Here is a 23,040-nt window from a genome sequence, read left to right on the forward strand (position 1 = left end):
TACTTAAAACATGAATACACTAAATACAATGTAATTACATAAAATAGGCCACAAGTTGTAAAAACGTTTACCATGAAAAAAAAATCAGCGAGTGAAATTAAAAAAGTGTCCACATGATGACGACAAATACCACCACAAAATATGAGGCGTAACCGCAAAAGCGAGAAAAGCTACAAACACGAAAGACGCTTGGTTAAATAATAATTAAAAAAAAGTAATTCTGCTTAAAAACTGTTTAGACTCGATGTGAGACGTAGAGTAACTATTTTACAAGTCACTTTTAAATATTTACAGTGTATTGTTGCGAAGGCTGTCAGCTAGCAGTTCAGTTCCCCCTTTGCCTGTCTATCTGTCGTCTTCTCCTCTGACACTCCTCTCAGAGCATGGGAAGCACACCTCACTCTGGACCCCATCTAGAGTCTCTCTTCACTTTCCAAAAACTTCACTACATGGAGTCCTCAACCAACAGTTTGGGTGAGTGAAATGGTGGGGAATGCTTTGACTTGACAAAAACATGACAAGCTTTAAAATCTGATATGGTGGCTCTGATTTGTTTTGGAGGCTTGAACAAGGCGCCACTAAAACAAGCAGACATATTTCAAATGATTACTCGATAGGGTATTAGAAAAACACAAATACTAAATATTAACCTTAATGTTGTGTGTGTGTGTGTGTTTTATTTTTGAGGGGGTGAACAGGAAACGTGTGTTGACATTTTAATGGAGTAGTTTCGCCTCGCTGAAGAACGATACATGTTCCGGAAAGTCCCCCTTTTATCGAATCAATACCGATATCCCACTGTGATTAAAGTTAACTCACGTTTACATGTGGCTTATGAGTGCGTAGAACCAGATTTACTATGTTGTTTTTTTTAATGAGCCGTTTCCTCATTCTGGTTTACACGCATGATTAAATACAATCCTCTGATTTGTGCTCCTCTTGCTGGGATTTTGCTACTTTGGTTGTGTTTGGAATATGGTTGTATCATTTATAGTTGTTGGGGTCGACCACCTGCTTGCTGTCACAGGACCACCGCTGTCTGCTCAAACACTCAAGGAAGTCTAACATGTTAGTGACTGTCAACATGCAGGAAATAGTATTATCAAATCAAGTTTCCTTGCACAGCTCTTTGTTTTGAGGTACCTTACCTGCACCCTCAAAAGTGCTGATGTTGCATTAAATTGTAAATGCATGCTTATCATCACATGTAGCATTAATAATAATTGTTTTTGAATGTGTCTTTTTTGGGCCTTTTTTGTGGTCAACTGACTTGCATGCAACACATCATGTGAGAAGCTCAATGTGGCTTCAAATTAGATTAAAAAAAACAACAATATTGGGAACGTCTGCCTCGCAGTCATTATAAGTTACAATGACTGTAAAATTAGCTTAAAAGGAAGAACATCCTAAAGTAAATCCACAAGGAATGTTGATATTTTGATTGGGAGGTCATACTTTGCATGAATGTAAATCCAAAGCCCTGGTCCAAAGTGGAAAAGCATCCTAAACCTAATAACGGGTTGGGCCATCCTAAGCAGGAACAACTGCAATCAAGCCTTCAATGAGTATCCTACAGTGCTGTGGAGGAATTTTGGCCCACTCATCTTGGAGGGTTTTCCATCAAGTGCCTTTTTAAGATCATGCCACAACATCTCAGTAGGATTCAGATCAGGACTTTGACTAGGCCTTCAGGATTTTTTGTTAGACAGCAGAATTTATGGTTCCATTTATCACAGCAAGTCTTTCAGGTTCTGAAGCAGCAAAACAGCCACAGACCATCACACTACCACCACCATATTTTAATGTTGGTATGATGTTTTTTTTATGCCAGATGTAAGGCGCTTTTGGTCTCTTAGGGATCATCAAGATGTTTTCTAGCAAAATTGAGATGAGTCTTAATGTTCTTTTTGTTCAGCAGTGGTGTTTGTCCCAGTGTCTTTCTAATGGTGGAGTCATGAACTCTGACCTTAACTGAGGCAAGTGAGTCCCTGCAGGTCTTTGGATGATGTTGTGGGGTCTTTTGTGACCTTTTGGATGTGTCATGGCGGCGCTCTTGGGGTCATTTTGGTTGGCCGGCCACTCCTGGGAAGATGCACCACTGTGTGTTCTTCTTGATTTGGCATTTGATGGTAAATGCTCTCATTGTGGTTTGCTGGAGTCCAAAAGCTTTAGAAATGGCTTAATAATAGATAATAATAATAATAGACCTGTGTTACGTGGGTTGGGGGGGGCAAAAAAGAAGAAAACGCTTTTACACACCACTGAAACTGTGTAACTGACCATTGCGTGAAATTTCTGTTCTATCTGGAGCAGTTGTGTTTTTTTTTTAAACTGCGTGGACAGCAAGCTCCATCTTGCACAATGTTCTTTCCCGCATTTAAACCCATACCAAAGATCTGAGCCATTTCAAACGTCACCTCAACCTTTACCCAGCACCTCATGTTGTCTAATAAAAATAAGCGTTTGATTTGAGGGAAGAGTGCTTCCCATTGGGCAGGGCAAGACAAACCGGTTTTTGTGGGCCCTCTTCCCATATTGTAGAATGTAACGTAATAATAAATGAGAGCCAAAGCAGAGCAGTAGTGCAGTGTCACACAGCGTGGTAAGAGAAAATGTGCCGTGCAGGGGGGCGTACAGGAAGTGGCATGGCAGTTAGTCATCAGATTGAATTGCTTAAGGTTATTGTTCACGAGTGTAGCGGGGTGATTTCAAGACTGCAACCATAAAATACATGCATGTCACACTCAGCAGAAGTAGCAAGAGTCCTAATTAACATTTGCATAATCATAACTCCCAGCAATGTCAACATGAAATAGAAACAGGCAGAGTTTGCGCTGTTTGCTGTATTTGCTGTTATAATTACTTAAACATTCAACCAGTTTGACGAGAACTGTAACTAGCTTTCGCAAACAACGTGTGCAGCTGCTTAGCGGACATTTCCAAATACTGTATCTGGAAGAAGCCTACAAGAACGCTGTAAATTCAATTCCCCTGCTTGTAAAGAGAGTTGACAGCTGGGATTGTTCCGTAAATTATAAATAAACATTTGTTATCGTGAATTATGTAGCCAAGTGGTGTCTGCAGCTTGTTTATTTACTGCTCCGCAGTATGTTTCATGCTCATTATGCTCATTTTAGACGCTTTGTATTTTGTTGTGGACTCCTATAGAGCAGCTACACACAATAACCCGCACAGAAAGCTTTCTAGATCTTCCAGGTCCTGTACATTTTTGTGCAGCATTTTCATGGATTTCCTGCTTTTGACCCCAAACAGTTTAATTCATTCAACCCACGGCTTGCCTCGAGGCACGCCGAGTCCACTGTGATTGGTCTTCCGGATACATAGGTCCATGTTTACTTAGTACTGGCAATCTGCAGCTCGTATTATTAATATATATTTATCATTAAAAAACATTAAGCACATTGTATGTATTCATGGCCTAAATTAAGCATTTCCAAGCATAAAATTGCTAAATTAATAGAAATACAACATACATTAAACAGACATGATATGACGTGCAATACAGTATCCGTGCCTTTAAGAAGCAGGGCAAATAAATAAACAAATCAAGAATAAAGAAAATCAATCAGTAATAAATAAATATAATAATAATAATAAAACGGCAAATAATAAAAACTTAAGAAACCACATATAGTTGGTGGGTAGACAAATTATTTTTTTCAGATTAAAATGAACAAAGCATTATTAGAGCCCTGTAGACATGACAAAACACGACTATAGTCACATTTATACTCTTTTTATTTACAACATATTGCGCAACTGCAGGGTCTTGAGACACATGCTAACTCGCAAACTAGAGAACTAGCGACCTAAACGGTTAAGTTAACAAGTTATTTCCTTTAAACTTAAATAGCCAAAAACTTACCACTTCCACACAGATTGGGAGGATAACTATTAACAGTTATTGAACCTTTAACATGAACATTAATCAAACGTAATAATTTTTTCTGGGTACATGATACCATACAGCATCCATATCAAACATTAAACTTTCATATCAAGGCGGGGGCCTCAAACTAGTGTCCTGCGGGCCACGTTTGGTAGGTTTCCATTGTGCCACATTCTCCACTGTGGCTCCACCGGTCCATGCTAAACATGTGAGCATCCTGCTTGCTACGTTCTCCCCTCCAACAAGAAAACTGCTTTTGCAGGAACTTTCTCATTGAGTGTGACGTTAAGTCATTAGGTACACCTGAACAACTCACACCTCTTCTTGTAGATGATGTGTCGGCGGATGGCAGCGGGGAGTTCACCGACCGTGCGTGCGTCATGGAGACACGTCTTCAGGCACACGAGGACGAGATCACGCTGCTCAAATCCTCACTGGCGGACGCCCTTCGAAGGATCCACCTGCATGAGCAGCTTCTCCCTGTGCTCAAACAGCAACTCATTGCAGGTTAGCCTCACCTTCTTACAGCAAGCATCTACAGCGTATACAGTGGAGAAAATAAGTATTCCATCCCTGATTTTGTCATTTTTTCCCCCATACAAAGTCCATAAGTAGTTTTATTATAACAGATAAAAAGAAAATGTGAAAAGAAATGTAATTAAGTTGTAGTTAAACCTCTTCACCACCATGAACAAGACCGTAGACTGTCAAAAGACATTAGGATTGTAGACCTGCACAAGTCTGGAATAAACAACAAAAACCTGATTGCATTTGGCCCCCCATGTCACTCAAAACTCTGGTCAAATAGTCTCCTTTTTTAGTGCTAGGTTTGTGCTGTTTTGTTTTTGACTTATGACAGTTAATTACAGTACATGGCTCACCATTTTTTAAAATTAATTTTCAAAATATTTCAGCTTATATCTTAAATAAATTTATTTTTTTCCTCATAACCGTATGACTTTATTACCGTCATATTTTGACTTTACTCTCATAGTATAACTTTTTCCTCAACCTAATTTTCCAAAAATGACAACTTTAGTTGGTTTTGTTTGTTTGTCATATATCTTTTTAAATATTTAAAGTAAATTTAAATTAATTTTCCACATATTACATGTTTGTGCTTGTAAAATTGTGCCTTTTTTCTAATTAGAATTGACTTTTTTCTTAATATTTTTTACTTTTTTTCTTTAAAAATACAGCTTTTTTTTAACCCCATTTTTGCATTTTTTGAAAAATGTATTTTCCAAATACCGTATTTGAACTTTCTTGTTGTGATTTTTCTTTTCATATTTATAACTTTATTCCCATAATATTTTGCATTAGTATTATTATTTTTTAATATTATTCTTGTAACATTTTTTTAATATTACGACTTAAAAAATATTTCTTTAATATTTAAACTTTATGCTACTAAAATTACAAAATTACATTATAACATTAATGATTAATTAATGATCGTCAAATAGGAGACTATTTGACGATCATTAATCGTTTTATGAAGTTAAAATGCGCTATTGTGCTGCTTTTGTTTTTGACTTATTACAGTTAATTACAGTACATGGTCAACCAAAGGTCACCGAGTCCCCCACATGCTCGGAATGAAACCAAAATAGTCAATTTTTTTGTCTTAAGTTAGTGCTAATTTGTGCAGTTAAATGAATCTTTGTGCTGCTTTTGTTTTTGAGTTATTAACAATTAAAATTTTGGCCCATTAGCATGCTCAGAATTATATAATATATATATAATAATAATATATAATATTCAGATATTTTTGTGCTAGGTTAGGGCTGTTTAGTGCACTTAAACTGGTCAAATAGTCAATTTTTTTTGTGCTACGTTTGTGCTGTTTTGTGCAGTTAAAATTAACGTTTGTACTGCTTTCGTTTTTGAGTTATCGATCAACCAAAAATCACCCAGCCCCCCCCACATGCTCGGAATTCAACCAAAATAGTAAAATTTTTTAGTGCTACGTTTGTGCTGTTTTGTGCAGTTAAAATGAACATTTATACTGCCTTCGTTTTTGAGTTATTATCGGTCAACCAAAGGTCACCCAGTCCCCCCCCACATGCTCAGAATTCAACCAAAGTGAGACTACTTTGGTTTGGGTGACCTTTGGTTGACCTAAGTAATAAACTATAATAACTCAAAAACGAAAGCAAAATTTTAACTTGCACAAAACAGCACAAACATAGCACTAAAAATTAGACTATTTGACCAGTTTTGAGTGAGGTGGAGTGCCAACCCAGTTACAACAAAACCAACAGCAAGGAGCATTTAATTCATAAATGGAAGAACTACAACGTCGTGAGGTGAGGATGATTTGGAGAAAGGTGAGGGAGAATCCCAGAATGACGTCGGAGGAGCTGCTTCATGATCTCAAGGGAGTTGGGACCACAGTCACAAAGAAAAGCGTTAGTAAGACACTTTGCTGGAATTAGGACTGAGATCCTGTAGTGGTAACAATGTCTCCCTGCTTAAGAATACACATGTACAGGCCCGTCTGAAATTTGACAATCAACACCCAAATGACTCAGACGAGCATGTGATCGTGTGATCATGTCGTCAGATAAGGCCAGAATTGAGCATCATGTTGACTTGTTTGATGGTAGATGCTCAGGGGAGGCTTCTCTGACCAAAATTCCACCCCCCAAAAAAACGATGGACTTTGTAAGGAGGTAAACTTACGAAATGAACGAGGGATCAGATACTTATTTTCCCCACTGTCCGTCTTATTGTCATGTATCATGCTCAGTAAACCCTGCTGCTGCCAGAATCATCAACCAAGTCTCCTTCCATGATGCTTGTTCTTCCAGCTATGGAGTACGCCAACCTCACGCCAGGTAGTTGACTCCTGTACTAAAGAACCCGATTGGATACCACTGCTAGTAATATGTTTTCATCTGTTTATTAATCGTTTTTATAATATACATCAACAAGGGATGAAAATCATCGGCAGATATTTGTCATTAATTAATAATCAACGTCAAGATGGGTATTTTTGTCATTTTTGTTTTTGTTGACCTCACCTATTCTGTCTAGCCAATCAGCACAGATTGTTGTGAGCAGTACAAATGGCCACACAGTGTCAGCAGACCCCAGACCAGCCACTGTTGACCGATGCACCCAGACAGAAGCCAGCAAGACCAGGCTGGATGGAGGTCAAGACGGGTTGTCTTTAACCAAACGGGTGCAGAGCCTCCACTTGGAGGACGCCCTCCTACCGCAGGTGTTGGTAGCGGAGGGGACACGGGCCAAGCTGAACCGAGTCCCTGTTATGGACGTGGACGAGGAGGACATGGATGATGATGATGAAGAAGAAGAAGGAGGAGTTGGGGAGCAGGACAAGGACTTGAGTTGGATTTCGTCGGTGGAGGAGCCCATTCAGGCTACCACCATCATCAGCCTCCAAGATGGAAGCCGTTCTCCAGAAGATGCCGACTTTTCACCAACTTCAAGCAGACCTTCGGATCAAAACTCCAGTCCTTTGTCTCCAATCCAGGAAGGACGGAAGAAACCTTTGTGCGTCCTCCCATCAGCACTCTCATCCTCTAACGTCCTTCCAATTCATGCATGGCTTTCAAAGATTAATTCAGCTCTTCTCTGGTGTTACTCCAAAACCCAGTTGCACTTCCAGCCATGTTACGTAGCGATTGCTCCACCATTACATTTTCTCTACCCAGTGGGAACATAATGAGTGACACTTCCTAAAAGAGCTTGCTATTAGAGCCAGTGGAAAATGTGACAAGATGTGTCCACACTTGGATTCAGACAAGTAGTAGTCGTGCAAACGCAACATAAATCTAATAGTGAAGTCACTTTATGGCCAAACAAGCACATGTTGGCATCCATAGTTCCCAAGCGTTCAACTGGGTTTTACAGGAACACTTCATTTAGACTTTTAGGTTGTCAAAACTTTTTCATACAGAAAGAAATAAAACGATGTTGGAAGGCCATTTTGACATTTTGTACATTCACCTCTTTTTATCGTGCTTTTGTGTTTACCTTAAAAGGTAAATTACCTTGCCTCATTTTTTTTAGTACAGACTCATGTATCTGACTGTGTATTGAGTCTAAAACCATCTATTCATTCATTCATTTTCTACCGCTTTTTCCTCACGAGGGTCGTGGGGGGTGCTGGAGCCTATCCCAGGATTGGTCGGTCTGGACTGGTCGCCAGCCAATCACAGGGCACATACAGACAAACAACCATTCACACTCACATTCATACCTATGGACAATTTGGAGTCGCCAATTAACCTAGCATGTTTTTGGAATGTGGGAGGAAACCGGAGTACCCAGAGAAAACCCACGCATGCACGGGGAGAACATGCAAAAAAAAAAAAAAAAAAAAGAGAACATGCAAACTCCATACAGAGATGGCCGAGGGTGGAATTGAACCCTGGTCTCCTCGCTGTGAGGTCTAAAACCATCCATCCATTTTAGATTATACCACTTGTCCTCACTAGTATCGCGAATGTGTCTTCAGGCAAGTCTGAAATCATCTAAAAACCTAAAATCATTCATTCATTCATTTTCTACCGCTTTTCTTCACGAGGGTCGCGAAGGGTGCTGGAGCCTATCCCAGCTGTCTTTGGGCGAGAGGCGGGGTACACCCTGGACTGGTCAACCTAAAATCAGGCAATTTTTAACATGCAATATACAACAAATAATGCGTCCCATTCAGAAAAAAAAGTTGTATAATGTTATATAATGGGTTGCACGGTGGATGGACCCGGAGTTCGATTCCCCACTCGGGTTTGCATGTTGCCTGTGCGTACTTGAGTTTTCTCCGGGTACTCTGGTTTCCTCCCACATTCCAAAAAACATGCTAGGTTAATTGGTGACTCCAAATTGTCCATAGGTATGAATGTGAGTGTGAATGGTTGTTTGTCTATATGTGCCCTGTGATTGGCTGGCGACCAGTCCAGGGTGTACCCCGCCTCTCACTCGAAGACAGCTGGGATAGGCTCCAGCACCCTTCGCGACCCTCGTGAGGAAAAAGCGGTAGAAAATGAATGAATGAATGAATGTTATATAATGGGCTGCACGGTGGATGACTGGTTAGTGCACAGTTAGGAGACCCGGAGTTCGATTCCCCACTTGGGTTTTCATGTTCTCCCCGTGTGTACGTGGGGTTTCTCCGGGTACTCCGGTTTCCTCCCACATTCCAAAAACATGCTAGGTTAATTGGCGTATGAATGTGAGTGTGAATGGTTGTTTGTCTATATGTGCCCTGTGATTGGCTGGCCACCATTCCAGGGTGTACCCCGCCTCTCGCCCAAAGTCAATTGGGAGCATTCCAGTACACCTATTATGCTCATTTTGGGCACTTTGGCCACTGAGTTGTGGACTCCTACAGAGCAGCTACACACAATAACCACCACAGAAAGCTTTCTAGATCTTCCAGAATTCGGCACATCTTTCTGCACTGTTTCCATGAACTTCTGAACTGCTTCTGACCCAAAACGTCTGGGATAGGCTCCAGCACCACCCGCGATACCCCTTATTTAGATCAATTGTTATCTTTTCATCATTGTTTTTCGATTGTGGTTTCCTGGAATCAATCAACAAACTGGTCCTGTCTTTCTGGGTCTATGTGATGAGACGCCGCTGACCTCGGTTGACGTGGGCATGTGCACGCATGCTTTTGTTGACTTACCCTTCTCCCTTGCCTTGTTGTGGTTTGTCAGCTTGCTGGCTGATGGTTGACACATGCTGCTGCTCTACTCTTTCATGCTTTGTTCTGCTGCATGCCTCTCACAAATCACCACCACAGGGCAGACGCTGGCAAGTGGACGGAATCATTCCACTAGGAATGAAACCAACATGCATTTAAATTTAAATTATTTTTTATTTTTTTTGCAGAGTGAGAACCAACAGTGAGAAACTGGCGAACCGGAAGAGGCAGGTCAGACATCTGGACAAGAAAGCCGCGTCCTCGGCCAACCTCCTGAGCAGCTCGCCAAGCTTGGAGAAGTAACGCACACGTGCACGAGTTATTACTTTTAACGTATTGATTATTCTTTCTTGCTTTTCTCACAGTCGTGCCAGGGAGCTTATCGCCAGTGCAGGTACTGTAATGTTTCTTTGTGTTGCTGTGACTTGTGCGGCAGCAACAGCAGCCAAGTTGACCGCATTAGTGGTTAAGAGTCGTTTTTTACGAGTTGAGATGTATTTTAAGGCAGCATTCCGACACAGTGGAGGAATCCTTTACTCCCACTTATGCAGGTGAATCAAAAGCAATATGGCACTACCATAATTATCTAATGTAAGTATCAGGATTGAACATATTAGCTGTTCCTCATTAAAAAGGCGACAGGAATAACTAAGTTTTCATTTAATTATTGTATTTGTTTTTTATTAATATTACTTTAGGTCATTTTATGACAGAAAATGACGATTTTAGCTCAAACCAGTAGTCTCGAACCCATACAGAGGTTCTCTAACCTATAGAATTTCCGGTTATAATAACGCACCATTTGTTTTCACAATATTATATAATAACACAGATAAGAAATATACAATGTGGAGAAAAGGTAAAAGGTAAAAATTGGTTTTAGTGAGCTCTGCTGAAAAGCTGGAAGCTCCTTCATCATGTTTAATCTCTCAGATTGAATAATTTTGCAAAATTACATTTTTCAATAAAATATTATGTATTAAGTAAATACTGTTCAATTATGCGACCTCACAGCGAGGAGACCAGGGTTCACTTTCACCCTCGGCCATCTCTGTGTGGAGTTTGCATGTTCTCCTTCCTTTGGAATGCGTGGGTTTTCCTCCCACATTCCAAAAACATGCTAGGTTAATTGGCGACTCCAAATTGTCCATTGGTATGAATGTGAGTGTGAATGGTTGTTTGTCTATATGTGTCCTGTGATTGGCTGGCAACCAGTCCAGGATGTACCCCGCCTCTCACCCAAAGACAGCTGGGATAGACTCCAGCACCCCCGCGATTCTCGTGAGGAAAAAGTGGTAGAAAATGAATGAATGAATGTTCATTTATGCAATTTTACCATATGTTTTGCTCATAGTGGTTAGCACGTCAAATTCACAGCATTTGTGAGTGCATTGTTGTGGTCTTCATGTTGATGAGGCTTATCTTTTGTCTTTTTTTGTTTGGTCTCCTCTCACAGGCTCCAGAAGAGGAACTTACAGTCAAGGTAGACTTCTCATCACATGAATTGAACATAATGCGATCATAGTCATGGTCTGATTGTTTTATACATTGTTAAGGACTACCACAGTTCAACAATTCAACTTGTCTTAAAAGCTTATTTAATTTCATAATTCTTAACTTGTGTGTTTACATTGTACAGTATCAAATCTTTATTCATTTCCTGTGTTGTTAGTCACCACTTAATAAATAGAGCAATAGGGATATCATATGCAGTGATGGAGGACATATACAGAAGAACAAAGCATTCGGAGGAGTTCAAAGGAACATGAAGTGGTTGGTTTTAAGATAAGACGTCTTTATTTGACAACTGCTGACAAGAGAATGAATGGATGACAGGAAACCTCACACTGGAGTTCTCTAAAAATTCTATGCTACCCCCGAAAGACTGGGAAATAACAACAGACCGAGGAAAATGCTGGATGGAATGAAGTAGTGCTATATTGTTAAGGTGGCAGAAACCGCCACAAAGCCGCCATGACTCATCCGCCTTTTGCACCATGTGGAGGAACGAGGCCTACAGTCTGTTCCTCGTACATACAGGTGTATGGTACTCTGATGCTGTCTTTGTTTTCCAGAACAGTCCATCAAGATGTTCATCCGGGGCCGTCCCATAACCATGTACATCCCCTCCAACATCCAGAATTATGAAGAACTGAAGATGGAGCCACCCTCCGAGAGGCTGGAGCTGGACTGGGTGTATCCACGACTTAAATGTTGATTGACATGCTGTACTAAAGTAAAAAAAAAACGACCTTGACATTATCACAACAGCTATGGTTATCGCGGAAGGGACTGTCGTGCCAACCTGTACTTCCTGCCGACGGGTGAGGCAGTCTACTTCACAGCCTGCGTCATTGTCCTGTACCATATCAACAAGCGCACACAACGCCACTACCGCAAACACACTGATTGTGTTCGCTGGTTAGTCGACAATAACATCCTTTTTACTTGATGTCAGTGATTAGTGGTTTTATTTGACTTAAATTTATGTTGTCTCACAGTCTCACAGTGCATCCTGATAAGGTACGAATAGCATCGGGCCAAACAGCGGGCGTGGATAAAGACAGCAAGGTTAGTGTGGAAATTAAATTGTTCATGTATGGCTTCACAATCATGAAAATATTCTTTTCAGTGATATTCATTGTGTCTTGTAGCCCCTGCAGCCGTGTATTCATATTTGGGACTCAGCCACTTTGGTAACCCTGCAGCAAATCGGACTTGGAGCCTTCCAGAGAGGAGTAGGATCTGTTGCCTTTTCCACAATGGTGAGGATACTTAAACGATTCCATTAGATGCTGATGAAAGTCCCACAGTGGGAACATTTTACTGTTTTTTTTTTGGAAAGTATTAGTCAGTGACAAGAAAGCTGAACACAATGCAATTTTAAATAAAACTTTTTATTATTAAGGAAGAAAACAATCCAAACTTACATGGCACTGCGTGAAAAAGTGATGTATCATTCTGGAAAAAGGTTATAAAGCTATTTCTAAAGCTTTTGCACTCCAACAAACCACAGTGAGAGCCTTATCCACATGTGGTGAACCTTCCCAGGACTGACCAACCAACCAAAATTACCTCAAGAGCGCAGTGAAGACTCATCTAAGAGGTCACAAAAGACCCCACAACAACAACTACAGGCCTCACTTGCCTCAGTCAAGGTCAGTGTTCATGACTCCACCATAAGAAAGACACTGGGAAAAAACGACCTGCATGACAGAATTCCAAGACGAAAACCACTGCTGAACAAAAAGAACATTAAGGGGTCTCAAAACATCTTGATGATCCCCAAGACCTTTGTGAAAATAATCTATGGTCTGACGAGACGAACTTCTTGGAAGATGTGTGTCTTATTACAACGCAGCATTTCAGAAAAAGAACATCATACCAAGGCGACACGGCGGTCCAGTGGTTAGCGCGCAGACCTCACAGCTAGGAGACCATGGTTCAATTCCCCCCTCGGCCATCTCTGTTCGGAGTTGCTTGGGTTTTCTCCGGTTTACTCCGGTTTCCTACCACATTACAAAAACATGCTAGGTTAATTGGCGACTCCAAATTGTCCATAGGTATGAATGTGAGTGTGAATGGTTGTTTGTCTATATGTGCCCTGTGATTGGCTGGCGACCAGTCCAGGGTGTACCCCGCCTCTCGCCCGAAGACAGCTGGGATAGGCTCCAGCACCCTCAGCGACCATAGTGAGGAAAAAGCGGTAGAAAATGAATGAATGAATGAATGAAGATCATACCAACAGTAAAATATGGTGGGGGTAGTGTGATGGTCTGGGGCTGTTTTTCCCGCTTGAGGACCTGGAAGACTGGCTGTGATAAATGGAACCATGAATTCTGTTGTATGCCAAAAAATCCTGAAAAAATGGTTTGTGACGTCAAGTGGGAACCAACTTGGGTTCTGCAGCAGAACAATGATCCAAAACACACCGACAAGTCAATCCATTGACGGCTGAAGAAAAGCAAATGAAGACTTTGGAGTGGCCTAGTCAAGGTCCTGACCTGAATCCTACTGATTGATGCTGTGACATGACCTTAAAAAGGTGCTTCATGTTGGAAAACCTTCCAATGTGGCTGAATTACAACAATTCTGCAAAGATGAGTGAGCCAAAATTCCTCAACAGCGCTGTAAGAGACAAGTTATCATAAACACTTGATTGCAGTTGTTCCCGGTAAGGGTGGCTCAGAGCCGTGTAGGTTTGGATTTTTTCATGTTAATGTCTTTCTAAGGGAGTAAAGTTTCCCAAGTAAATAACAAGCAGGAAGAGGCTTCACTCAAGTCATGAACGGAGTGCCTCATTCTCATAGACCCAATCTCATATATCATCTCCTGTGTCTTGTGACACCCCTAGCCTTTTGTCAGTAATGTATATGACATCCTTGATTGTTTTGTTTTCAGGATTCCGGCGTTTTCCTGTGCGTGATTGATGACTCCAATGAACACATGTTGTCAGTATGGGACTGCACAAAAGGCACCAAGCTAGCGGAGATAAAGGTAGAGGAGAGAAGTGGAAGCTTTTCCACGTAAACCACTATGTTGTTATTATTATGTTCGCTGTTTGAACGGCATTTAATGTCTACAAAAGGGGTCTCAAACATAGTTTACCTGGGGGCCACTGGAGTTAGGGTCTGAGCAAGGCTGGGCCGCATCAGGTTTTCCAAAAAAAACCAAAAAAACGCATTTATTAAAAACAGAAAAATATACAAACTTTTACGATTTTCTACAATAAAAGCTCTGATAAAACATTCCACTTCTCTCAAATATCTTAATTTTTATTTTTCTGCACAAAACAAGATGAAAAATAAATAAACAAATCAAGATTAAAGAAAATCAATCAATCAGTAATAAATAAATATAATAATAATAATAAAACGGCAAATAATAAAAACTTAAGAAACCACATATAGTTGGTGGGTAGACAAAATAATTTTTTTCAGATTAAAATGAACAAATCATTATTAGAGCCCTGTAGACATGACAAAACACGACTATAGTCACATTTATACTCTTTTTATTTACAACATATTGCGCAACTGCAGGGTCTTGAGACACATGCTAACTCGCAAACTAGAGAGCTAGCGACCTAAACGGTAGCCTTCAAGTCATTTCCTTTAAACTTAAATAGCCAAAAACTTACCACTTCCACACAGATAGGGAGGATAACTATTAACAGTTATTTAACCTTTAACATGAACATTAATCAAACGTAATAATTTTTTCTGGGTACATGATACCATACAGCATCCATATCAAACTTGCGCGGGCCGCACTAACATTAAACTTTCATATCAAGGCGGGGGCCACAAACTAGTGTCCTGCGGGCTACATTTGGCCCGCGGGCCGTGTGTTTGAGACCCCTGGTCTACAAGGACATTAGATTTTCTTGCCATGCGGAAAGGCAGCACCGTGCTGGATGGCCCAGCACTGACCCACAATGTATAAACATACAAGTTGGTCCAAGTGGAACAAGATAATTACACCTACACTCCCCTTTGGACTGTTTTGGGATAGTCCATGTGCCATCTTGCAGAATGTGCATGAATGAGCTTTTTGTGTTTGACTGTACATCATGCAACACGGCGAGAAACATCTGCCAGACATCCTGGAAGCTTCATTAAGACTTTATTAAAGTTGGCTTGGGCCAGCTGCAACAACATGGAATAATGTTGGAAATGGTAGCCCAGCAGCCCCATGCTTGGTGATGGAAATGGTGTAGTTTATTTGCAACGTGCCTAATAAAGTTATATTGAAGTACATCACATGTGTACACAAGTCAACACGTCTGAAAAGGAGTCGGAGGAATCAGAACTGATATAGCTTACCCCTTCACTGTCTCAGCCATTAGTTATAGTTGCTGTGTTTACAGTGTACCATGTTAGCAATTTTGTACTCGTGAAAAAAAAGATTAAAGATGTACAATAGTACATAGAGTTTGTATAAAGTACAGACTATATGATAAACAATACCTTAATTTAATGGTACAATATCATTGTGAAGATAAATACACAATAAACTCTAATGCTAGGCTGATTTAAATGACATCAGGCTGCACGGTGTAGAAGTGGTTAGCGCCGTGTTTCCCCACTCGGGCATCTCTGTGTACATACTCCGGTTTCCTCCCACATTCCAAAAACATGCTAGGTTAATTGCCGACTCCAAATTGTCCATAGGTATGAATGTGAGTGTGAATGGTTGTTTGTCTATATGTGCCCTGTGATTGGCTGGCGACCAGTCCAGGGTGGTTCAGCAATGGTTCAGCATTCTTCCTCCTTATTATTGTTGTTTTTGGGCTTTTTCTGCAGGACAATTGCATGAGGATTTATCTTTATTTTTATGCCGGATGTCCTTCTTAATGCATCCCTGGCCGAGAATCAAACCCACGCCCTCTTCTATGTATGAAAGGCAGAAGCAAGTACCATTACATCACCAAGAGTACCTTCCTTCTGCCTTGTAAACACCTTAAACTGACTCATACTAGCACACCGAGTTCTTTGGTCATATTTTTACGTGAGGTAGTATTTTTCCCTGTAGCCGTATATTATTGGGTAGCAGGTTGTTGTTTGCTTTGTGTTCATTTCAATATTAGTGTGTTATCATAACTGCTGCCCTCAGCAAAAGCTTGTGTTTACCCGATCTGATATAAAAAGTGAGCTTTTTTTCATTCATTCATTTTCTACCGCTTTTTCCTCGCGAGGGTCAAGGGGGTGCTGGAGCCTATCCCAGCTGTCTTCGGACGAGAGGCAGGGTACACCCTGGACTGGTCGCCAGCCAATCACAGGGCACATATAGACAAACAACCATTCACACTCACATTCATACCTATGGACAATTTGGAGTCGCCAATTAACCTAGCATGTTTTTGGAATGTGGGAGGAAACCCACGCATGCACGGGGAGAACATGCAAACTCCACACAGAGATGGCCGAGAGTGGAATTGAACTCTGGTCTCCTAACTGTGAGGTCTGCGCGCTAACCACTCGACCGCCGTGCCACCCGAGCTTTGTTTCATTATCAGTTAATTCTTGCTATTGTGTTTTTTTTTAAGACCACCAACGAGGCCGTGTTTGCCGTGGACTTCCATCCCGGTGACAGCAGCAACATCATCACTTGTGGTAAATCCCACGTCTACTTCTGGACTCTGAACGCGGGTCAGTTCACCAAGAAGCAAGGCATCTTTGGAGTAAGGCGTCACTTTCACTTCCCCTATCAGTGCGTTTGCTCGTAAGACAAATGCAGAAGTCGAGTTCAAACAAAGACAGAAGTGAAATCGGAGGAATGAAATGAATTGGATTTGCACCAATGCAGATATCAAACTTGTTTCATTTCAGAAATACAAGAAGCCCAAGTTTATCCAGTGTTTTGTGTTCAGCCTGACTGGTGAGGTTCTGACTGGAGATTCAGAAGGGAACATCCTGACATGGGGAAAGTCTGCTGCAGATATCAAAACTCTTGGAAAAGGAGCCAAAGGTCAGTACTGGAAGGCCAAATATTCATTTAAAGGTTTGGGGGTTAGGTCTTACCTCACTTAGGGGACTTTGAGTATCTCTGGGTCTTCACCAGTGAGGGAAGGTGGAGCTTGACATCAACATGTGGATGCAAAGCTCTCAATTTATTGGTGGACCTACACTATGTTCATACCTTCACCTATGTGCACAAAATGTGGGTAGTGGGTACGGCAAAACCACACAAGCTTGTGCGGAACTTGAACATCCAGAAGAGACTTGAGGTGGCTTGGGGACGTTTTTCTGGTGCGGTGTTCTGGGCATGCTCAACCGGGAGAATTGTGTCCTGGCCTGGGAATATCTTGGTGCTCCCACCCGTTCCACCCACTCCGGTGGATCTGAAAGAGGTGGCCAGGGATTCTCTACTGATACTGATACTGGGTGTGATGTGTTTTTATGTCATTCAACAAAAACTTTATCTTTGCTGTCAAAAACATTTCTAGAAACCCTCCAGATTATGCGACAGACCAGAGCGCACGAAGGCAGCGTGTTTACCTTATGCAACCTGCAGGGTGGTGCCTTGCTCAGCGGCGGCAGCAAAGACCGCAAGATCATCCGCTGGAGTGCAGACCTGGCCCCCGAGCGAGAGTGTGAGGTGAACCTGAACTGTGTGTTTGTTTGTGTGTGTGTCTGTCGACGTTTACAGCAAGGGTGTCCAAAATGCGACACGGGGGACATTTGCGGGCCAAAGCTTGATTTTACTGGCTCGCAGCACTTCATTCATTCATTCATTTTCTACCGCTTTTTCCTCACGAGGGTCGCGGGGGGTGCTGGAGCCTATCCCAGCTGTCTTCGGGCGAGAGGCGGGGTACACCCTTGACTGGTCGCCAGCCAATCACAGGGCACATATAGACAAACAACCATTCACACTCACATTCATACCGATGGACAATTTGGAGTCGCCAATTAACCTAGCATGTTTTTGGAATGTGGGAGGAAAGCGGAGTACCCAGAGAGAACACGGGGAGAACATGCAAACTCCACACAGAGATGGCCGAGGGTGGAATTGAACCCTGGTCTTCTAGCTGTGAGGTCTGCACGCTAACCACTCAACCGCCGTGCCGCCCTTAATTAATCTTTTCCACACAAATCCATCAAAGTCCTCATCTTCTGTATCTAAAGTGAACAGCCGTGCAATTTTACAGGTCGGGTTCCATCTCATCATTGTCGGAGTCAGTCTCGTTGTCAGGTGGCTGTTCAGCAATGATGTCATAACATACATTTTATAAACGGAGTGGTGAGGAAGTAAGGAGCCAAAAACTACCACTTCCACACATCATGGGAGTAGAACATTTTTCACTCCATTGTTTCGGACATGCCATGTCAGTGCCCAATGCATGTGGACTGTAACTATTTGCTTTGCGACTACTGTATAAGCTGTTCTATATAAAACATATGAGCATGTTTATGTTGGATCGACGTTTCGGTGTTTCAGTACGTTGGTTTGCAAAATGAGTGAAAATTGTTGCGTCCAGATTCCGGAGAAGTTTGGAGCGGTCCGCACCATTGCTGACATGGATGGAGAGGAACTGTTAGTTGGAACAACAAGAAATGCTATCCTCAGAGGCACCTTCTCTGACGGATTTGTGGCCATCGTGCAAGTATGGACATCATCTCACTTTGTAGTTTTGAGCAAATATTTCCATAACAAGACTTACGTTACTCTGCTCTACTACAGGGTCATGTCGACGAAATGTGGGGGCTGGCGACGCATCCTTCAGTCAATGTCTTCCTCTCCTGTGGCCATGACAGGCAAGTGTGTGTATGGAACACTGAGGAACACAAACTGGACTGGTCCATCTCCCTGGAGGTATGCAAAAATCAGATTATTGCTGGAGATGGAGCCTGGATTTCTAAACTAGGCGGTCCTGTTTGTTCTTCAGGAGTATGGCCTGTGTGCTGACTTCTGCCCAAATGGATCAGTGGTTTCAGTCGGCCTTAACACAGGAAGGTAGCACATACATTGAAACTGTACGTGCAGTAAAAGCGATGTTAATTAGCAGAGTTGCTAAGCGTGGCTTTGCTTTACCGACACCGCTAATAGATGGGTGGTCCTGGATCTACTAACCAGGGAGGTAATCTCTGAGTCCGTTGACGGGAACGAGCAGCTGTCCGTCATGAGGTACTCTCCAGGTAGGATACCGCACCATTATCTTAAAGGTGAGAACTACAGTATACTGTAGTATTATGATGCGTGTTTGCAGATGGCAGTTGTCTGGCTGTGGGCTCACATGACAACTTCATCTACATCTACAACGTGACGGAAAGTGGGCGGCGCTACACTCGCTTTGGGAGATGCAATGTGAGCTCCATCATATTTGTAATTTATTTATACAATTCATTATTTTCTACTACACCAGGGTTCAATTCCACCCTCAATTCCACCCCGTGCATGCGTGGGTTTTCTCCGGGTACTCCGGTTTCCTCCCACATTCCAAAAACATGCTAGGTTAATTGGCGACTCCAAATTGTCCATTGGCATGAATGTGAGTGTGAATGGTTGTTTGTCTATATGTGCCCTGTGATTGGCTGGCGACCAGTCCAGTGTGTACCCCGCCTCTTGCCCGAAGACAGCTGGGATAGGCTCCAGCACCCCCCTGCGACCCTCGTGAGGAAAAGCAGTAGAAAATGAATGAATGAATGAATTATTTTCAACTAGACCAGGGTTCAATTCCACCCTCGGCCATCTCTGTGTGGAGTTTGCATGTTCTCCCCGTGCATGCATGGGTTTTCTCCGGGTACTCCGGTTTCCTCCCACATTCCAAAAACATGCTAGGTTAATTGTCGACTCCAAATTGTCCATGGGTATGAATGTGAGTGTGAATGGTTGTTTGTCTATATGTGCCCTGTGATTGGCTGGATTGGATTGGAAGGAGCTTCAGAAAACAAGATGAAGAAATTACAATGAGAGAGAAAATGTTTGACTAAGCAATTTATCACAAACATTAAAGTGAAACTGCCTTTGACAGTAGTGTCAATATTTGCATGTTTATCTCATCAGGGCCACTCCAGTTTCATAACCCATTTGGATTGGTCCAAAGATGGGAAGTACATTATGTCTAATTCAGGCGACTATGAGATCCTCTACTGTAAGTAACTTCACACCCGTACATTTACGTGCGGTGTCATTTATGGCGTGTTCATTAACGCAAGTGTTGCAGGGGACATTGCTACAGGCTGCAAACTGATGAGGAATCGCTTTGAGAGCAAAGACAGGGAATGGGCCTCCTACACCTGCGTGCTGGGATTCCACGTCATGGGTGAGGGATCAAACAGGAAGTGAATGTGTGGAAAGTGACTGTTGGCTGTTTTGCTGCAGGTGTGTGGTTAGAGGGCTCCGATGGCACGGACATCAATGCGCTGTGTCGTTCCCACAGCGAGAGCGTGGTGGCAGTGGCGGATGACTTCTGCAAAGTCCATCTCTTCCAGTACCCCTGTCCCAAACCGAAGGTACATGCACTGACAATATTAGTCGAATAATACGAAAACTGGGATGCTTGAAAACTGAAGCTCCATTGTATTGTACTTGTTATGTCATAATAATAAAAATATGCATTGTCATACTATATATAACATGTTAGCCTTAGCCTTATTATTCATTTTCTACCGCTTTTTCTTCACGAGGGTCGCGGGGGTGCTGGAGCCTATCCCAGCTGTCTTCGGGCGAGAGGCGGGGTAAACCCTGGACTGGTCGCCAGCCAATCACAGGGCACATAAAGACAAACAACCATTCACACTCACATTCATACCTATGGATAATTTGGAGTGGCCAATTAACCTAGCATGTTTTTGGAATGTGGGAGGAAACCGGAGTACCCGGAGAAAACCCACACATGCATGGGGAGAGCATGCAAACGCCACACAGAGATGGCAGAGGGTGGGAATTGAACCCTGGTCTCCTAGCTGTGAGGTCTGTGCGCTAACCACTGGACCGCCGTGCCACCCCTTAGCCTTATTAGAAAATAGTAAATATGATTTTTCAGGGGTGGCACGGCGATCTAGTGGTTAGCGCGCAGACCTCACAGCTAGGAGACCAGGGTTCAATTCCATCCTCAGCCATCTCTGTGTGGAGTTTGCATGTTCTCCCCGTGCATGCGTGGGTTTTCTCCGGGTACTCCGGTTTCCTCCCACATTCCAAAAACATGTGAACATGTGAATGTGAGTGTGAATGGTTGTTTGTCTATATGTGCCCTGTGATTGGGTGGCGACCAGTCCAGGGTGTACCCCACCCTCACGTCGAAGACAGCTGGGATAGGCTCCAACACCCCCCGCGACCCTCATGAGGAAAAGTGGTAGAAAATGAATGAATGAATGATTTTTCAGAAAAAGTTTGGACCCCTAGTGTCAGGCCTCATTCATTACACCATGCAATACTTCCCTTTCATTATAAAACTAAAAATAGTCTGACTGTAATAGCAGCCTCCATGTTTTTTTTTCTGCATTCACCACAGTTTTTTTTTTCCCTCCTTCATACCATCGCTATCTGCCTGCTCCAGGCGCCCAGCCACAGGTACGACGGCCACGGCAGCCACGTCACCAACGTGCGCTTCACCCACAGCGACTCCCATCTGCTCTCCATGGGCGGCAAGGACACGTGCATCCTCCAGTGGAGAGTGATTCTGCCGAACTCGACCTCATCGACCAGCTCTCCAGAACCTGCTAGCAGCAGCTAGAACGGAAAAAGGACAGAAGAAGAAGAAGAGCAGCATACATGAAGCCAGTGGATAGCTGCCAGAGTTGCACACATGTACAGAAGGCCTCTACAGGACTAACATGCATAAGAAATGCCCGTGAAACTGGAACATCCTGTCCTTTTGGCTTTTAGAAACTAAGTGTAAAATGTGACTATTGAGCGAACATTCTTGTAATTAATCAATATTTTGCTATATTTCTACAATGTTTTATATTTTGTAACTATAACAGGAACATCATATCCCTTTGGATCTCAGAAACTAAGTGCAAAATGTGACTATTAAGACAACATTGTGTGTATGACACTGTAATTTAGCTATTTTTTGCTATATTTCTACAATGTGTTTTAACTATTTGATGGATATAGGCTGCCTTTATGCTTACATCAGAGATGTGTGAAATAGAATGAATTCATTATTAATTGTAGAGATTATATGATATGTTTTGCTGTATTGTTTAGGATAAACTGACCAACAAAATCTAGCTTTCCCAAAAGTGTTCCCACGTGCATCCTTTCATTTTTTTCTCAATGCAATACACTCTTTTCAACCAAACAATGTAAGAGCACCACCGCCAACTGGTAGGTGTGGATAAAAAAACAGATTGAACAAACAAATAAATGCTTATATTTGTCATAATTTGAATTTAAACTGTCATGGCTTTCACTCACTGCAGTCTCGGATACACATACATGTCCGTCATGCGTACACATTCACAACAGCAGTCTCAGAGAAGTTATGAGTATATAAATAAAATAAATTATGAGTATACTGTACATTCTATGACAGCTAACCTAACTAAACTGTCAAATTGCTATCATTAGCTAATAATAAATACACCTAATTCATATGCGTGTTACAGTAGAGAGGGCGGAATATACACTTAGTTACTGTTATATATGTTACTGTTATATGTAGTATTTACTGCATCTCTGACGTGTAAATCCAGTGTATTTTGTCTACAGTTGAAATTGTTGTATTTGGCCTCTAAAGGCCGCTAGTGGGCAGTGTTGCTTCATAGAAGTGATCTGGCGTTTTTAAACTTGACGCCAAAAGAGCAACAGCAAAATGTGCGTTCGTGTGTTTAGAAATGTTTACAAAGCAGGATTTAAATATTAATATAACTTTATGATATTTGACACACAAATTAGTTAAAAATTAGTTAAAATTCTTGCCCTTATGGAAGTTACCATTTGTTAATGTAAGACAATTAGCTTGCATTATACAATGGTGGAATACCCTTGTAGTTCGTCGAGT

General features: G+C 42.0%; 1 protein-coding gene across 2 annotated transcripts; it reads left to right on the forward strand.

Moving 5' to 3' along the window:
- Window positions 1-141: 141 nt before the first annotated feature.
- Window positions 142-22,401, forward strand: eml3 (EMAP like 3). 2 transcript variants are annotated; one of them, XM_058067905.2, is made up of 24 exons: window positions 142-474; window positions 4,241-4,417; window positions 6,663-6,750; window positions 6,950-7,429; window positions 9,776-9,886; window positions 9,953-9,981; window positions 11,044-11,070; window positions 11,663-11,783; window positions 11,859-12,008; window positions 12,089-12,158; window positions 12,242-12,352; window positions 13,989-14,084; window positions 16,636-16,770; window positions 16,919-17,057; window positions 17,536-17,687; window positions 18,568-18,693; window positions 18,771-18,902; window positions 18,976-19,043; window positions 19,137-19,225; window positions 19,297-19,394; window positions 20,094-20,181; window positions 20,254-20,352; window positions 20,412-20,542; window positions 21,589-22,401. In XM_058067905.2, the coding sequence occupies exons 1-24, from the start codon at window positions 384-386 to the stop codon at window positions 21,763-21,765; spliced, it is 2,985 nt and encodes a 994-aa protein (XP_057923888.2). In that variant the 5' UTR covers window positions 142-383; the 3' UTR covers window positions 21,766-22,401. The 2 variants fall into 2 exon arrangements, with proteins under 2 accessions (XP_057923888.2, XP_057923889.2); XM_058067906.2 differs by lacking the exon at window positions 6,950-7,429 and having other exon boundaries at window positions 147-474.
- Window positions 22,402-23,040: the final 639 nt, after the last annotated feature.

This window comes from Doryrhamphus excisus, linkage group LG2 (genome assembly GCF_037039965.1).
Source record: "Doryrhamphus excisus strain RoL-2023G ecotype Guam linkage group LG2, RoL_Dexc_Guam_v1.1, whole genome shotgun sequence".
Lineage (NCBI taxonomy): Eukaryota > Metazoa > Chordata > Actinopteri > Syngnathiformes > Syngnathidae > Doryrhamphus > Doryrhamphus excisus.